The sequence below is a fragment of the Sinohyriopsis cumingii genome, chromosome 11 (assembly GCF_028554795.1).
Source record: "Sinohyriopsis cumingii isolate HCF-2022 chromosome 11, ASM2855479v2, whole genome shotgun sequence".
Classification (NCBI taxonomy): Eukaryota; Metazoa; Mollusca; class Bivalvia; order Unionida; family Unionidae; genus Sinohyriopsis; species Sinohyriopsis cumingii.
The window spans coordinates 103,658,138-103,677,822 of NC_142971.1; the positions used below are offsets into that span (position 1 = coordinate 103,658,138).

The window sequence follows — 19,685 nt, forward strand, 5'->3', positions numbered from 1 at the left end:
ATGTATTTGTTTTTAATTTGGTTTTTGCCAAAATACTGCTATAGGAGACAAGCTGAGCATTCAGAAAAGTCAAGTTGTCTGAAACACAGTGTTTCCATCTTTGCTGTCTTTTTCAGCAAGCATAAGATCTCCAGTTTCCTGTATGTGTCTATAGATTCCAAACAAGAGGTCCATGTGCCTCAGCCTGAAAATATGATGATATCTACATAGCTAAAGAAAAATAGTACAAATTTTTTAAAATATGGTATGAATTCAAAATGACTAGAAACTGGTTTTATAATGCAACAGGAGGAAAGCCATCCTCTGAGAAGTAAAATCCCTTAGAGTAGAAGAACAAAATGTATTGCTGGGATGGTCATAGGAAGTCCTGCTGAAATGAAGGTAATCAAAGCATTTCAAGGTCTGCCAGTCATTCATTTAATCACATGATTCTGAGAATGGTAGCCAATATAAGGTTGTATTCCAACATTGTCTTAACCTTTAACTTTCAAAATATATTCTTAGTTTTTTTTTAATGTAGACACAATCGAAAATTATTAAAACTTCTTAAATTGGTGTGCAGAATTAAAACCAAACATCCAACTTCCCTAATAACAGTCATGTATTTCAAATATGGTCAAGCTTTTAGCAATAATTATATGCACAGAAAAAACTATGACACAAAAATACGATAAAATATGCTATTACTTAAAAACAAAACCTTGTCTTGCACATAATTGAATATGCATAGAAATTATAATTATTTCTTTTGTACAAGCCTCAGTTATTGAAGTGCATCAGAAATGCACACACAAGCCTATTTTAAGGTATGTTGCCATGACGGTTTTTGCTTGTTTTCATTACACGTTACCACAAGACTGAACTTTTTTAAATGTAGTATAAACCTTTTGCCCAGACTCATCTAGTAATATAATTATATTATCAAATTAGTTTCAACATTGAATGTTACATGTAAACTAACTATTTTACATTACTCTACAAGTGATTTTACAAATCATTTATTACAATTCCTAACAGGTATTTAGTTTTTGATTTTCATAACATATTCAACTGAAATGTATGTATCTTGTACTCTTAAGACAGAAATGAGACCTAAAGAGTGCTGTTACGACTCTGGTATTAAACTAAGTACAAAAGGAAAAGCAAAAACAACAAGTTTTGAAAATTCAATAAATAATTAACTTCCTAGAATATAAAATGAAAGTATCATGACTTAAAACCCATATAGTCCTAAAACTTCTGTCACAAGGTCAAAATGATAGACTAGTCCAAATGGGTTCAAGAGAACTAGGATGAGGGTCATTTTACCCATGGAATTAGTAAACAAGTTGCTTGAAGAACATTCTTAAATTCTAAAGCAATAAAAAAAAACTTGAACTAAGCTACAAATCAACATGTTTACTTCCAAATAATAATCTTAATATATAATCTAAAATCATAGACAAGAATTAGCTATGTAATATGTTGTTTACAAAACAATCATTAGTCAGGTGGTCCCAAAGCCTGACCCTCAATTATGGACAAAGGTGTATCACACAATTCAAAGGAAATACACATAAAAATGTTCACAAATAAGTATTGATAAACAAAAGGACAATGCATGAAACAAAAAATAAATAAAACTGTATAAATGTGAGACTGGTACCTCAGCAATCCCTGCTGGAGCAAAGGCATTGTATGGTGGAATAATGTCAGACCGGTTGCCATCTGCATCCAGGGGTTTTTCCACAAGGCTAGAGGTGAAAACAGCAATCTCATTGTCAACCACAATCTCCACCTGAAAGTTAAATATCATTCTCAAGTGTCATGTTTTAGCTGGACACAGCAGTCAATATAACACATCATCATTTAGGATCTACTACTGAGAAAAGTAGATTGCAAACATTAAAAAATTTCTTATGGATGTTGAACGAGATGTTTATCCAAGATTTTAATATTTATCTCCCCTGAATTGAGTCTGTCATCATATAGGTCATGCCCACAGCTCAGTGTTAAATGTTAGATCCACAAAAGAGACATCAAATTTTCATAAATTTTCTGTATATACAATCCTGCATACATTTATATATAGTGGCAATGCTATTAATCAGTTAATTGTAACACATTATACATTAGAAAAGATTCATCTTAAAGATGGACAAGAAAAACTCAAGAGTACATGTAGTAGGATATGAGCTGTCCTTTCTGTATATTTTAATTTTATTTGTTATTTCATATTTGGATTATTTATTTTCTATTTCATTTGATGAGGAGACTATTAAAGTAAACATGGTCTTCTCTAACTTCTTAACCAATCCAAAATATAGACATTTGTCATGTGCATTATTAGCCTTACAAAAACACTGACAAAAGCCTGACAAAATAGTATGGGTAACAAAACGGCATAGCATCAAGGCAATGGTGAGGTACTTGAAGCACACAATTAAGGGCTTATTTTAATTTTTGTTTGTGTATCAAGCACACTTACGCATAATATCTAACTTGTATAGTACATGTACCAAAAAAGGAGAAAAGAGGCTTTCAGTTCATGATGTACTACTGCCTTTATGAGACAAAAACAAATGAATGCCAAGGCAAAGACTCAAGCCTAATACTTTCCCAACAAAGCCCACTCCTACATCCCACCCCAAGGTTCAAGCATGTACCAGAGTGCTGTGGTATCGCAGGTCTTTAAGTTATTAATCAGCTTGTAAGTAAAGACAATGATCTTGAAGATATAATGTGTGTCTATTTGCTCTGCATTTAATTTCCCATTCAAATCAGATGAATGTGCAAAACAAGCAATAAACAGATGCCATGTAGATTCCATGTTATCCAAGGGAAGATACTCTGATACTGTAGTAATACAGACAAAATATTTTTATGATGGCATATGCTAATCTGCAAGAGATGCACACTAAATTTAAAAAATTCAATTAGATTAGATAGATCAATTTTGTTAAAGACTCTTATCACATTTTAACCTTTCTGCAAATGACACATGGAAACGTTTTAAGAAGATCATATGGTCAATGAATAATTTATACCATCCAGCACCACAGAGAGTGAAGAGAGTAACTGGCATGATGAGCAGAAAAATGATGCCCCTTCTACAGCATTTTATTGTGCTTCCTTCATTGTTAATTTTCTTGACCATGATGGCCATATTGGGGAGGTATCAACTGACTAGGATCATGTCAAACTGGGTTTTTTTGTAATGCTCTCTCTCTCTCTACAAATCCACGATGTTGTAATCTGACACTAAAAAATATGCAATTTTTATTAGCATTTTTGCCTTAATGCTTTTTTTAGCAATTTTGCTTTATTGCTTCAATGCTTTTATTCGCATTTGTGTGAAAAAAAATTGAGGCTTGTCAGCCATTCACTTTGTGGTCAGGACATTCACTAATTATTGATAATTTTTATATGCCCACCCCTACCCCACCCCAACGAATACACCAGGGTACAAAACCCCAACCCCTTTTGGGGGTTGAGGCAAACAATCAATTATCAGTGAACGTCTGGTTAACTTTCAAGCCCAGCTGGTGTCCCCACTATAAATAACCTTAGTGTTACCCACTGCAATATGCTAGTCATTTCCATGCTCGAGAATGTTAATGGGTGATTTTCACAGAGAATATATCAATATAATATATTTCTGAAAAGATATATACAAATGTTTCAGAAATTAAACATGTACATGTATTGATATAACACATCATAGATAATTTATTATGTAAATCACACCTTATACTGTTATGCATCCTGCACTTGATAACTGATTTTTGCCTGTCCTGGAGAAACCCACATGCCTATTAATAGTGCATAGATGTTTTTGGCTGATTGACACGTAATCGGGGTAATGTCTAAATTGTGAGTAGAATTGAGAGTCTAACAGTTCTGGCAATTCATTGTGGTTGAAAAACAATATGTTACATTACTGTAATATAGTGAAACTTTGTATATCTGCTGACAGTTATCTGTAATTATATCGTTGTTGTAATAATAATAATAATAATAATAACAATGAGTGATTCTGCGCTTACAATGGAATCTTCTACAGCAAAATAAGCTTGACAAAGACTAGATGCAATTAAGAAGTATCTTCCACCCCATGACTGTGTCAAGCAACAGTTACAACAATGCCAGGATGCTCACATGGAATTTACGGAGGGTACAGAACTGTTATTTAAATCAGTCACAAAAGCTACTAAAGATCTTCTACCAGCATTGGAACAAACACCTAAATGAACTGAAAAAACAGCGAAAAGAACTTTAAAAAAATATTATCTGAGAACTTTCCTGATAATGAAATATAATTCTGCCGAATCCATAATTAATCATGTACAACAACGTGATGTCGATGGTGTGAATTTGCCAATAATCTTTCTACAAATATCTTTATTATCTTGTGTTAACCAAATTTGTTTTCGTTGCTTGTACGAAATTTTTGCTGATATGACTGTGAGAGATACAAGGATCTTGGCGTCGAGCATAAAATATAGTAACACTATTGGAGCCCAGTTACACTGAGTTTTGCATAGCAGCCATAGAGGTTCTCTCGCCAGCTTTCTTAGTCGGATTTTTTTGGTGAAAGCTTTCGGATTTTGATCAAAGCCACAGCTTTTGATGTAGATGATGTGAATTCGCCAATAATCTTTCTACAAATATCTTTGTTACCTTGTGGTAACCAAATTTGTTTTTGTTGCTTGTACGAAATTGTCACTGATATTACTGTGAGAGATACAATGATCTTGTCGTCGAGCATAAAATGTAGTAACACTATTGGAGCCCAGCTACACTGAGGTTTTGCGTATCAGTCATAGAGATTGACGCTGGTATCTGGTTTATTAAAGTGTCTACCAAGCCAAAATGATACAACCGGATGAACATATGATGTAAACTCGAATGATTCAATCTCGGCAAATCCAGTGAGATCAATATTTGGTAGTACCCCATTTACTGCAACTCATGTCATTTCGTGTGTTGGATGTCCAAATCGTTCATAATACTGATGACACTTACCAAATCCAAGAAACGATGCCGGAGAAGCAGCGACATTGTCGACAGAAATAATATCGGAGGAATTATATGACCAAGCTCAACACATGGACTGTGATATATCGTTGAGAAATTCCTTTGGAGTTGGACGCCATTTATTTTTTCGTTGTACAATACGATATACAACAGACGTCGGTATAAAGCACATTTTAAGTAAATCACCATTTTTGCCGTCATATTTTACCGCAATTTCTTTCATATTTTGTTGGAGTGATTCTTTCCAATACAGTACACCAGATGGCAAATGAAAATGGATCAAATGATTCGTCGACGGCTACTATGGCTAAGCTACTTATGCTTTTTTTTTTTGGGGGGGGGGACCAGACAGATCCCCCTCATTTCCAAAAAAAAGAAAAGGTTGTTATGTGTTCCTGTCTATTCCGAAGGTGTTGATGTTTGTATTATTTACAGTAGAATTTTGATCAAAAATGTTATTGAATTTTTGATGGGGTATTTAATCCCTAGTGTTATCTAAAGGGTTGTTCATCCGACACTGTGTTGTATCCCCGATGTCGAAATTCCTTCCCTTATGTGTTTGGTGATATTTGCCAGAGATCCCTAAGTCTCGTGTATGCTATATGTATATGTTATGTGTATGTGTGCTATATGTTTATGTGTTGGGACGGCCTTTATTGTCGAATTTCCCCAGTTGTCCTCTTTTGCATTCATAGGATATTTATTTCATTAAATATTTAGACTGAGTTTCCGAAATTTGGTAGAGAAAACGGTGTGATATTTGTTTTTGTAAAAGAAACCTATTGTTTTGAGTGAGTGGTCATATGCGTCGTTTTCTCTCTACTTTTATTGAATGAGAGGCGTGTCCGATAAAGGTTCCGTATTTTTCTTTATTTTCTGAATGTTTCTCCTTTACAGGAGTGTAGCTCTTTCCTTTATTGAAAGTGTAATTGAAAGTTCCAAAAGTTATAACTTGTATTTATGTGTTAGTTAAGTTAGTATTGTTAGACTTGTTCTTCTTTAAATGTTACTATTTCCCCATGTTTCTGTTATGTTTGTCCATATCCTCTGCGTGGGTTTTTCTGTCACTATTTCGCAGGCCTGTCCACTTCGCGTAGCGCCTTGTGACTTAGCCCTGCGACGTCTATGCAACATACTTTTCCCACGTAGAGGTTCCCTGTATCCCTTACTAACAAAAAACGTCAAAGAAAGAAAAGAAGAAAAAAAAGAAAGAAAAAGGTTTTTCTCTTATAAGTTTGGGTTTAAGGTCTTTTTAAGTTGGGGTTGAAAGTATGTTTCATCTGCAGGGAAATATTAGTCGCGCAGTGCGGCAGGGTTCGGCTCGCATCTGCGTTACCGCTATCGGTACTACAGAAACCCTCCCCCGCCTCCCCACTCGAGATCGCATATACGGTGTTTATTTTCTATTTGGTTTTCTTATTTAAAAAACTTAATCACGTGTCCGCAGGATATCATAGTTGTTATTATGTAGTCTATTATTTTTTAAACAGTTTTGTTATCATGATCCACATCTAAATAAAAAATATTATTTCTATGATACTTGTATTTCTTACAAATTTCCATTATCACCCTGATCCTATTATTTTTGTTTTTGTCGCATTGGGCCATCGTATGTAGTTTGGTGAAATTGGCCTTTTTACATTGCGGACATTTTGGCATTTCCCTAATCATACGACTTTTAATTGCTTCTTCGCCCGTAAGCCAGGCGTTGTGTAAATATTTAAAAATGATACTTTGTGTTTTTAAAGATCTTATTTCCTCCAGTTTTTCCAAGTTTTGGTCCAGTTTATCCCCCAGTTTTCCTGTTCTACTCTACATTTTATATATTTCGTTACTTCTTCTATAATCCATGGATAACTTTCGCTTACTTCTAATTTCCATAGTTCCGTTTTATCCCTGTACTTTAAAAGTATTTCTTTAATATATATGAATTTTCGTGGTACTTCTAACTTTTTGTTAATTTATTATTTTTATATATTTCTGGTCGGTTTCTCAGAGTGAAGCAGAACCAGTAAATGTATATTGCTTCCCATGCTGCAGATGGGTCTGGTTGTGTTTTTTTAAATCTATTAATTATATTTGTTAGTTTTAGTAGTAGAGGGCTTGGCAAACCCAAGGCCCCTCTACTTTTGTCTCTATATAACGTTTCTTTTTTATGTAATGTATTTTAAAATTCCAGACATAGTCTATTATCTCTTTGTCTATCTTATTTAAAATTTTGTTATCTACGTCTATGGATTTAATTATATAGTTTATATTTGAATATAAGTGTGTCTTTGCCACTTGGGCTCGCTCCATAATGCATAATGTCGCCATGGCCCAGATATCCACTGTTCCCTCTCTTTTTTTTTTTTTTTTTTTGATAATTTGTTTGTAGTATTCTATTGTTTCTTTTTCCCAAAGTGCACCCCTAGAGCTTTTACCGTATCTCTCAGTGGGGTGGGGGTGGGAGTAACCCAGGATGGTTGCCCCTCCAGTTTCCTATTTTTAAGATTTCCGTCTTGTCGTGATTAATTTGTGAGCCCGACGCTTTACCAAATTTTTCAAATTCTTCTTTTAAGTATTTGTAACATCTTCCCTCCTTTATAAAGTCAGTGCAATCGTCTGCATGTTGGAGCATTTTTAATTCTTTTTTTTAGGTTAGGTATTTGTATGCTTTGTATATCTGGGTTATTTCTTATCTTGTGGCTTAGAATTTCTATTGCCATTACGTATAATAGCATCTATAAAGGACATCCTTGTCTCACTGATCGTTGTATTTCAAATTCTTTCGTACATTTTCCTTTTAGCTGTACACATGAAGTTATCCCTGTGTATAGGATTTCGGTCCATTTTCGGAAATTCGGTCCAAAGCCAAATTTTTCTAAAACCTTCTGTTTATAGTTATGTTCTAATCGGTCAAAAACTTTTTCTTGGTCGAAGAGTACCATGGCACCCTTCGTGCCTGTTTCATTTATATAGTCTATTACGGTTTGGTATTTAGAATGTTATTTTGTATATCCCTCCCTTTTCCCCCACAAGTTTGGTTTACATTGATTATTTTGTTTATCCCACCCTTTATCTTGTTTGTTAGTATTTTACTTAAAATTTTGTAATCTGTAGTTAAAAACGATATAGCTCCCCAGTTCTTTATTTCATCTCTTTCTCCTTTCCCTTTATATATGATTGTAATAATCCCTTCCCTCATTGATTTAGACATGTGTTTTTTGCTTAAAAATATATTGTTAAATAAGGCGTTGAGGATCGACGTTAGTTCACCGTGGAATTTTTTTATAGAATTCCACGGTGATTCCATCTTTCCCTGGTGATTTTTTCTTAGTTAGTGAAGCTATGTTCTTATTTATTTCTTCATCTGAGATGACATCATCACATATGCCTCTATGTTCTGATGATATTGTCATACAATCAACATTGTTTAGATAGCTGTCGATTGTGATGGAATCTATGTTCTGTGTAGTATAGAGTTCTTTGTAGAGCTAAATATATTGTTCAAAATTTCTTCCTTTTTCGTGTAAATTACATTGTTTATTTTTATTTTATTTGTAGTTTTTTCGCCCCCTTTTCTAAATTCTTCCAGTTTATATAGACTAATTGCTTTATTGTATAATTCTGTAAATTTTCCCGCCCTTATTATTCTCCCTTGATTCTCATCTTCTTCGATTTTTTTATTTTGTCTGTCAGTTGGGTTTTTCCGTCCTCTTTTATCGTCTTTTTTTAGGGTTGATTTAAATTCATGTTTGTCTTTTTTTAGTTTCTCTGCTCATCTGTTTGAATATTGGATCGAAATTCTTTTTATTCTATTTTTTAAAATATCCCACTCGTTTATTATGTTTAAAGTTTCTTCATTTTGGAAAGTTTCAATTTCTTTTTTTTAATTAATTCTATATATTCATTTTCATTTAAGATTTTGTTGTTCAGTTTCCATAATCCTGGCCCCCATTGTATCCTTTTCCTGACTCTTAGATCTATTGTGACTATATTGTGATCTGATAGCTTGGTATTAGTTATGGCTGCGTTGATATAGGTTGAAGGATCGTAGAAATTTCCATAAAATTTGTCGAGTCTGCTAGCTTGGATTTGTTTGTAATTGAAAGTGAATTCCCTTCTTAATATGGCGAGTTCTCTGTAAATGTCATGTAATTGATGTTTATTTAGTAAGTTTATCATTTCGGTCCTGTATATTTTGTCGCTAGTTGTTAAGTCAGTCGTTCTGTCTATTGCGTCCCCTACCCAGATGAAATCTCCCCCATTGTTAAATTTTCCATTGAATAAAGTTGTAGATAGTTTGTTAAATTTTCGATAAAATTTATTTTTTTTAGTTCTGTTTGCTGGCATATACATATTTATTATATGCCAGTTTAACATTTTTACATGTATTAAGCGATCTTTGAAAAACTCTCACTCCTCTATCTTTTCCCAGCTTAACCCCGGTTTATTTTTGATTATCGTTGCTACTCCTCCGCTGATATCATTAGTAATATAATCATTACTTGTAACTATTGCATTTAGTTTGTCTTCAAGTAGAAATTTTAGCTCCGGTGTAATTCCATTGCGCGTTTCTTGTATCAATATTACGTCAAAGTTTGTTTCTTTGCTTTCGCCTTGTCTATCCCGTTGCTGTTGATATTTGCGATTCGGAAGTTTGGTTCTTCCATTTTTGCTTCACTTGCCAGGTGCCGCATCACTTTATGTAAACTGTTTGTCCTTACATTCTAGTTACGATATATTTATTATTTTTTTAGTTTAGTTTTTTACGGGGCTCTGGGTTGCCTCCAGAGCCTCATTTGATGGGTTGTTATTTTCTGTAGTTTGTGAGTTGTACATTTTTTATTCGTTGCCGTTGTCGTTTTCCATATCCGTTCCATTGTCGTTGTTTGTTTCATTGTCATTGTCATTTTCCGTATCCGTTTCATTGTCGTTGTCTGTTTGTTCCTTTGAAGTTTCTTCGTCTGTGTCTTTGTCTTTGTCCTTAGCCATTCTTTTCATTAGTTTGGTCTTTACTGGCGGGATTATTGTCTGTTGGGTTTGATTTTGGTCTGGTCCATCCGCACTCCACTCTCCTTCTGGGGAGGAGCTTTGTAAGGACGTATTGTATTTGCGTTTCTGGGACGGTGCAGGGGTCGACGTCATAGGTTTGGTTCCTATTAAGTCCACCGGCCATTCTTTTTTTTTTCCCTTCGCTTTCTTGGGCGTTATCCTCATCAGTTTGTAAGAGGAAATATGGATTGGTTATCAGTATTTCACTCTCCTCTTTGTGGGATCCTGGGAGTAGTAAAATCCTCCCACTCCAGATCTTTGCCTCCCGTTGTATTTATGGTAGGTGTATGCGTATTACCATATTGTGTGGTTGTCTCTAGTTGGGAAGTTATGGGATCCCCTTCATCCTGCTTTTCAAATTCAAGTTCTATTTCAGTCTTCTCGACTGGTGTGGGTGCCGCCGCACTTTCATAAGTATACTGTGCCATTGGTTCCTTGCAATCTTTGGGTGCATGCCCAACCTTACGGCAGCGTGTGCAGGGTCGCTCATATTCACATCCCCTGTACCATGTTTTAAGCAAGAAACCTAACACATAGAAAAACGTAGGCAGCTTAGCGGCGTTTTCCTTGGCCACTGTAATTATCCTTACCCCTGATTTGATTTTTTGGTAACCCCATACGGTCGCCATCTTTTGGTTTTTGATGGGGATTTTGAATTTCTGCCTTATTTTGTCAACTAGGACTTCATTGTCGATCTCCAAGGGGAGAACCGAGATCATGACTTCTCTTGTTCTGGGTTCTAACCCTCGGGTTATTGGGGGTGCTTCTGATACTGTTGCTATTAGCCCCATTACTTCAGTTTGTGTCATGTCAAGTAGGAGGGTGTCATAATCTGTAGGATATACAATGAACTTGTTTCTCCCACCATTTTGTATGCCCTCAATCCCTTCAATGGGTATGCCATTTGCCTTAAGGGCGGTAATAATGTCCGACTGCCTGGGGCATTCTGCAATATTCCCGAAATCTAACATCTGGCACCCTCTAGGGTGGGAGGCAATAAGGATGTTTCTTCCATCTCCTTTCTCGATATGTACATGAAAGCACTGTTCGAGTCGTGCCCCTTTGTGCGTCAGAGTACCTGCTTGGGCCATCTTACTAACAAGATTTCACAATGTTTGCAAGAAATTATGAAAACAAAATAACAAGCTACTTATGCGAGCGTCTTCGACACCGCCACTGTAAAATAACCATACCGACAAAGGGTCACTCACACTAATACTGTGAATTTCTTGAAAAAATATCGTCGTCGTAAAATCTAATTGTTCTTTCTTGTGGGAATTTGGTTACTGCTTCTGTCCACGCATATATTTGTTCGAGTTATAACAACTTTTCTAACTCAGCTATGTCATATATGCTAACTCCAGTTTCACTGACATGTTTTCCCAGCTTTTATTTTTTTATTCGTGATTCTGTTAATTTGCTGCCACGTTTTGAGTTTACAAAATGCTCCATGAGACTTTCAGCAATACAATTTAACAATCCTGTTTTCACTGTCGCTAACGCAGATATATTTGGATCATTTATATTCTAAATTGCGTAAACAGCTGCATTTACCAGATAAGCAACCTTATAAAATGAGTTGTCGACGACTATCAACAAACCTGGCTTTGTGTGTTTATCCAACATAACAATATATGATGATCGTGATACTCTTATCGGATCTAATTTATCTCGTAATTATCCATTGATCATCTTGCTTTATAATAAATTGTATCCTGAAAAAAATTTTTTTGTTGTCTTCCAGATTATTAATTATTTTACTGACAAAATTATGATTCATTGTAAAGTCAATAAATATTCCACCGCCATCTTGTTTAAACGTCGACCAAACACGATAAGCACCATCGTTGATGAATTAGTTCGAACGGTATGTTTTTTGTTGTCGTTCAGTATGTCGAAATCCAGTCCTGATGTATACTCTGCTTCGATCGCCGGTAACTTTGTGAACTCGTCTTGTGTTGATTCTAGTGATCTGATGTAATCTTTTATGATTTTTATATCTGATTTTGTTTTTGGTAGTGTGATTTTGTTCACAGTGAGATCTTAATAGTGTTGCTGTAGTAATTTAGCTTCGTCTCATCGTCCCATTGTTATAATAAATAATGCTATTCAATTACTTTTATTTAAATGAACTTACGTTTAATTAAAGATTATACATGTTATATAAATGTCACAAAATAAAAACACTTGCAGTTCGTTGTTAATAGGATCAAAATTACCATGTGGCAAAAACTGCAGAGGTAATTATCGCGGTATTCATTTATATTATGTCAGAAACGGCAGTACAGGACCATTGCCATGTCTGAATTGCGGTGTTGGCGTCAATGGGAAAACACGGTTATGTGCAGAATGTGTTGCAAGTAAATTACGAACGCTAAAAAGATATTTTGAGTTAAGAAATGCCGACGATTACTTAAAAATCAAAGACATTCAAGATTATATTGCTCGCTATATCAAAAATGACAAAACAGAAATCCGAAAAGAAAAAAAAACAACAATGATGACAAACAAATCAATGACAACAACAATACAATATCTGAAACCAATAATGTATTTATTAAGCAAACAAAAATTGAGAACACCGATTATGAGTTTAGAAGACACTCGATTTATGAGCAACATGAATCAAGCAGATCAGGTGACATTAGACACAGTATAATAAAATAAACACTTGGTAATGTAAGTAATTGCGACTATTGCACTAAAAAAAATATGTTACGGTCGGTGGTAAAATATTTACGATTTAATTACGAATGTTATAATGCCGGTATTGGAGATGGTATTGTTATCAACCACATCAATAAAGCAGATAATGATTTAGCAAATCTAACAGCAGTAACTCGCAGTGAGATCAATACATTTGGGGCAGCTGCCAAACACGACAATACACCCAAGCCAGTTAAGTCTACTAATTTAGACGCCGGTGAAACAAACAAAAAAGTTGTTATCAGCTAGTTCCGCTGAAAAAATTTGATATTCATACTAATTTGGTATTATATGTCACAAACGTCACATGTACATCGGCCACAACGAAGCTCTTATTTTAATTTACTAATCTTGATAAAAAATATATCTGATACACACTTCGGTTGCAATGCTACTGTCATCTAAGTTCCTAATTAGGCCATCATGGGCAAGAAAATTGATAATGCAGGAAACATTAAATTGCTGTAGAGACCTCAGAATTGACTAACGAACGTTACCAACAAAGTTTTAAAAAAGGACCGGTTTTGTAAACGGGGCATTGTTTTGTTTTTTCGGAAGGGGGGAGGGGTGCGTCATTTTTCGCTCGTTCTGCACACCAAATTCCTCTGTTCACTCTCTGTGCTGCTCACCCAAAGCCATGTGTGGAAACAAGACAAACAAGCCTTGGATAGAGGGATCGACTAAAGATCAAACACAGAAGACGGAACAAATTGTTTGCAAAACAGTAAATAGTAGAAAAGGCCATATTTCTGAAACTTTACCAAGAAGCAAACGCAAGATCCCAATGCTTAGAACAGCTGGCTTACTGTAGATATGTTGAAAACTTGATAGAAGTTGGAAACTCAAATCAAGAACAACAACCTAACAAGCAAAAGAGATTTTGGAACCGTATTAAGTCGTTACGTAGTGTGGTGTTCATCAATGACCTACATTTCAGTATCCAGTCCAATGACGTATGTTTGCAGACGATATTATAGTCTACCGGGAAATCAATCTCCAAGGACTGCGAGATCTTACAAGAAGTCCTGAACCGACTAGCTCTCTAGGAAAGAACTTGGGATATGACCTTACACCCAGAAAAATGCTGAAGTTTACAGGAAGAAATCACCGATCCTGTCCAAATTCCAAATACACTCTTAAGGAGCTACTGATCTGTCTACAAAATAATTTGGGATGCAATTCTACAAGATGGTGAAAAGAGAACTCAACATTGGAATTCTGCACCGCAACCTCCAAATCAACAACAAGGAAGTTAAAAGTGAAGCTTATATCTCGCTTGTATTACCTGACCTTAGTACTGCTCAACCATGTGGAACCCATATAACAGAGATCTAATAAATAACATAGAGGGGTTTTAGAAGAAAGCCGCTAGTTGTTGTTGTTGTTGTAGGGTTTAACGCCATTTTTCAGCACACAATAGGCTATACATGGCGGCCAGTATTAATGGTGGAGGAAGAACCCGGGAAAAACCCCGAAAAGAACCACCGACCCACGAGAAACTACTGACAGGCTTTCTCACATACCCACATTGGCCGAATCTGAGACTCGAACCCACGCAGACAGAGGTAAGATGGCAGTAATCCGTAACGGAGAGCGCTCTAGACCACTCGGCCACTCGGGGCCCCAGAAAGCCGCTAGATTCACCACAAACAGATACAGAAATACTAGCATCAGTACAATCATCTCCAGTAGAAATCACTTAAATCCAGGTGAGCCAAGGCCCACCTAACCGTGTTGTACAAAATAGTGAACAATCTAGTGGATATACCCACGGACAAATACTAGACCCTAGCGTAAAGCCAAACTAGGGCAAATCACAGAAAAAATTTCCACTGAAATCAGCATCAACAAACAGTTTCAAGTTCACCTTCTTTCCACGTACAATGGGGACTTGGGACAAATTACCATTAATAAATGCCTAAGCTCCTGACTTGGTAGATCACAAACATGAGCGGAGCTGCCAACCCTCCAGACTCGCAATTAGTGAAAAGAGGGATAAACATTAGTGAGTTTTTAATGCAATTAGTGAAAAATTATACCAGGACTTCAGCTTCATCCACTTAATGGTCAGTATACATTATATCAAAATCCCTCTCCCCACAAAACAAACATAAACACATCTTTTTACACTAATTACATGTACAAATTTATTTGTAGCCAAATTTACTGATATACACAAATTTCATGCTATTTGTCATGATGTGATGCTGTGGCAGACTTGAACTTGCTCAATTTGGGCTATTGTAATTTTATATATATATATTTTTTTAAAAAAAAGTTCAGGCTTCATGCCTGATTGTTGATCTTGGTTACTAAAATTGCTGCAAATTTTCAGCACCTAAGGAGGACCTAAGTCCATCTTATTTTCCCCACGACAGAAAATACTCTTTTGCTGTCGCTGATTCCAACAGAGAAAGGCAGATTATGTTCAACAAGAAAATTCACAATGCTTCAGCAATGGTTGCTTGCATGTTCTTCAGTCGAAGGCTTAAAGTAATCCAGAGTGAATCCTGCCGGGTACTCTTAATTATATATATATATATATATATATATATATATATATATATATATATATATATATATATATATATATATATATATATATATTCTAAAATTCGTGGAACATTTACTGTGTGTGAAAAGCAGAATGCACATCGATGTTTGATGACTGAATGCAAGACCAAATTTGGCTGTATTCCAATCTATACTTCACCTTTTGTGGAATACACCTTTTTTTCCTTGGCAGTGAAAACATTATAATTATAGTGTAAATTAATTACGAAACGTTATTAATCCAGAAGACGAGACGTCGAACGGTTGATGATTAGCGGTGTCGGCGTATGAGCGGTAAAAGATGAACTCAAGACATTAAGAAATATGTTAGTGTTTCTCAGGGCTGGGTCGGTTGAGGTTTGTCTATCTCGTCGCCGCTACGATAGCCGGATTGGTTGGAGAATGAAGGGATGAATACATAGGCTGGCACTTTTGTGCTTACTTTTACCTTTTCTATCATTGTTCGTCTGTCTGTCCTCTCGTCCTTCTTATAGTCTTGACTATGTACGACCTGTTACTTAATAGTCAAATGTGACTGCCTCAACGGATAGATAGATATTTGCAATTTAAGTTATAAATAATCAGTGAGGATTTTTTGTGGTTAATAATTATCCACGAAAATAAATGCACCATGTATTAAGTACTGTTGTGGTGACTGTAGGTCTAATGGTAAACATTGTTAATTCACCATTTAGACCTCACTTAGTATTAGCATACCCTCCCGTTTGTCTGTAATCCCTACCTACTTTTAAAACGAAAAGCACCAAGCATAAAAACAATGCACAAAACTCATTCATTGATTTATAATTTCTAACTTGATTGTTGCCAAGGGTTCCCAAACAATGTCGAATTACTGGCATTTCAAGGCAAACGGAATCACCTGCGGTGGACAAGCAGTCCATTTTTTGCTTTATATATCAGTCTATTTCAGTAAAGAATTGTCTGCATCCAATATTTTCAATGTCTACTTATATTTCTAAAACAAACTGAACACATAAAAAGACAACAAAAACTCATGTGTTCAAAGAGATAACTCAAACATTTACGGAATTACTGATATTATCAAAGACGGTGAACTATATCACAGCTGATGCTTGAAAAAAAAACAGTCTGTCCCAGGCAAATATTGTGACCGTGTTTGATTCGAAACGCCAAAATGCTGACCACGTTTAAGATAAGACACACACCCCTCCCCGGTGACAATCAGATTAGAATGTATAAATCAAAGAATGAAATGACTATGTTTAGTGCATTATTTTATATTCTTGATGTCTTTTTTATTTAAAATTGGCATGGGGGGGGGGGGTACAAACCATCGGGATGGTGTGAAAATACTATAAATAATCTCTCTCTCTCTCTCTCTCTCTCTCTCTCTCTCTCATTATATAGATCCAACATGAAGCTTACTCCACAGGAAGAACACATTTAATTCAGCATTTAGACTAAAAAATAATTCTCTCCTCAGGGCCCCATACTGAATTATTTAGACCCCACAAGACCCCCTCATTTTGGGGCACACAGACTGAATTAAGTAGACGCAATAAGGCACTATCTCGACAGGGCACTTAGAAAACAATTATGTAGATCCATCAAGACACTCTCGCTTCTAGGTCAGCATAATGGAGTTATGCAGACACCTGAAGACAATCATTATTCAACGTTCATAGACAGGATTATGTAGCCCCCACGAGCGACTCTTCGGGAACCAATAACTGAATTCGGTAGATCCCAAAAGACTCCATTACAGACTATACCAACTAAATATATATAGCTCACAAGACATTCTCGCTTCTGCGTTCACAGACTGTAGAGTCGTAGCATATGCACACTTTACTAATGGGCCCCTGCAACGCTAATAGCAGTTTTGCGGGTCCAAAATTGTGTAGGCCCCTTTGATTTACATAATTTTGATATACGGTAGTTACACCCCTGACAGACCGAATTATGTGGATTACGCATGACGCCCTCTCTCTCTCTCTCTCTCTCTTTTGTCCCAAGAATGAATTAATGAATTATGTAGACCCAACAAGACTCCAGGTCCGGGTCCACAGACTGAATTTATTTTGAATGCCCCACACTACGCCCTTTCTTCACACTCTACAGACTGAATTATGTAAACTCTAAAATACACATTCTCGTCAGGGTCCACACAATGAATCATGGATACCCCACATCATCTCGCTACGGGTCCATCGACTAGATTATATAGTCCTCTTTCACTACGTTCGGGTCCACAAACTGAACAATACAGAAACCACAACTATCCAAAAACCAATCCAATCCACAGAATAAATTATATAAACACCACAATATACATGCTCTTCCAGTCAACGGACTAAATTAAATAGATCAAACAAAACTCCCTCTCTTTGAGTCCGCAGACTGGATTATGCAGACCAAACCAGACTGTCTTCAGGGTCCACATGGTATATTATGTAGACCCCACAAGACACTGTCTTCATCGTCAACAGATTTACTTATCATCATGCAGTACAAGTCATGTTGGCACCCCATGACTCCGTTCCAGCAGATGCTGGTAAAGAGTTGGAGGTGTCACCCTGTTTTTCGTTTCTAAAGGTCATGCTTTGTAATTTATGTATCCCCCGTCCTCCCAATTGTGGATTTCATGTGTGATTTTTTTCCTTTTTAATCAGGGTTGTTCTTTGTTTCGTTTCGCCATATTCTTCGAGTTGTCCCTGCATAATGGTTCTGAGTTGTACTCCGTTCCCACTCGGTACTTATGACAGTTTCCATTCTCAGGCCAATACTTGCAAACACTAGTGCTTGTGATTGTTTTCTAGCCTTGAACCCGACATGCATGAAACTTAGGATCGTACTCATTTTCGATTTGCAAAAGTTCAGGGTGAAAGTTTCCGCTCCCATCCCCATTTCGTTATCGTTATTATTGTCCGGTGTGGTGCTGTTTGTGTGTGTTGTGTTGTAAAAAAAAAAATGGCTGAATCAAACGTAAACGTTCCCCTCAAATTAGCCATCCAAAGTATCCACGTTGATGCCTTGCGAGATTTTAGTTTTAAAACAAGACAATAAAACTCTAAAGAAGCTTTTTGACTCACTCGATTTGGATTTGAAGTGTTAGGGTATGACATTAGGACTTCATAGGGTGTAACTTCCACTTTGTCCAGTCCATGATCTTTCCACTGCTGGGCTATGCGCTTCACCAAATCACGTACGCCATCTGTTCCTGTCAATCTTGGCCTGCCGGTGTAATTCCTAGTAACATGGGCGTGAATGATAGCATAGTGGATGGTATAAAACTAGCTATATGCATGTAATTACTTACATCTAGCTATATACATGTAATTACATTCATGTAGCTATATACATGTAATTACATTCATCTAGCTATATACATGTAATTGCATTCATGTAGCTATATACATGTAATTACATTCATGTAGCTATATACATGTAATTACATTCATCTAGCTATATACATGTAATTACTTACATCTAGCTATATACATGTAATTACTTACATCTAGCTATATACATGTAATTACTTACATCTAGCTATATTCATGTAATTACTTACATCTAGATATATACATGTAATTATTTACATCTAGCTATATACATGTAATTACTTACATCTAGCTATATAAATGTAATTACTTAATCTAGCTATATACATGTAATTACATTAAGTATATACAACTTAAATATAGTTACATAAAGCTATTGTTACGACACTAGACCTTAAAATATGTAACAGAAAGGAAGTTAAACTAACACTTTGTTTCTCTAAGTTACAAAGTGACCTGCAGTATTATGAATTAAATCCTAAAGATTTCTCAATGTCCAATCACAAGTCAAAAAACACAGAATTGTTCCCAATCAAGTCCAATAGTCTTAAATGCCCTGATGTACCACAGTGATGCAATTCAGGATGTCTTTCAATATGTTCTCAATAATTCTAAGAAAGAAGAGTTTATTAGCCCAAAAGGTCAATGAGCACTTTGTAATTACAATGAATATAATAAATAATTATTCTAGAATTACATCTGAACACCTGCAAGTTCTGATCATAGATTCCCGAGGACTGATATGAAACAGGAATGAATAATTCTTTACCACACACAAACACACACACACATACATGCATACACCCACATATATACACATACGTCTAACTCTCTAGAGCAGAAATGACGTAGTCTCAATTATTCGCAAGATGTATTTTATTTTTTGTGGATTATGGCAAGTTATTATGTATTTTTCTTCTTTACTGAAGATGAATGACTTTTTTCACAGAGTGGTACAATAATGATGTTTTCTTCATTGGATCAATCGACCGTTTTTCTTTTGTCGTATTTGTAAAATTGTGAGTCGCCTAACGTTGACAAAACCTGCTG

At 35.7% G+C, this 19,685-nt stretch overlaps 1 protein-coding gene across 4 annotated transcripts in view; it reads right to left on the reverse strand.

The window, feature by feature from the left end:
* LOC149789193 (N-acetylated-alpha-linked acidic dipeptidase 2-like) overlaps positions 1-19,685 on the reverse strand; it is a 101,199-nt gene that overhangs the window by 58,686 nt on the left and 22,828 nt on the right. For all 4 annotated transcript variants that reach the window (XM_089975340.1, XM_089975342.1, XM_089975343.1 and 1 more), the window contains 2 exons: positions 18,387-18,543; positions 1,646-1,777 (listed from right to left, as the gene is read on the reverse strand). In XM_089975340.1, the coding sequence (XP_089831466.1) occupies positions 1,646-1,777; positions 18,387-18,543 (289 nt within the window). The remainder of the gene's footprint in view (positions 1-1,645; positions 1,778-18,386; positions 18,544-19,685) is intronic.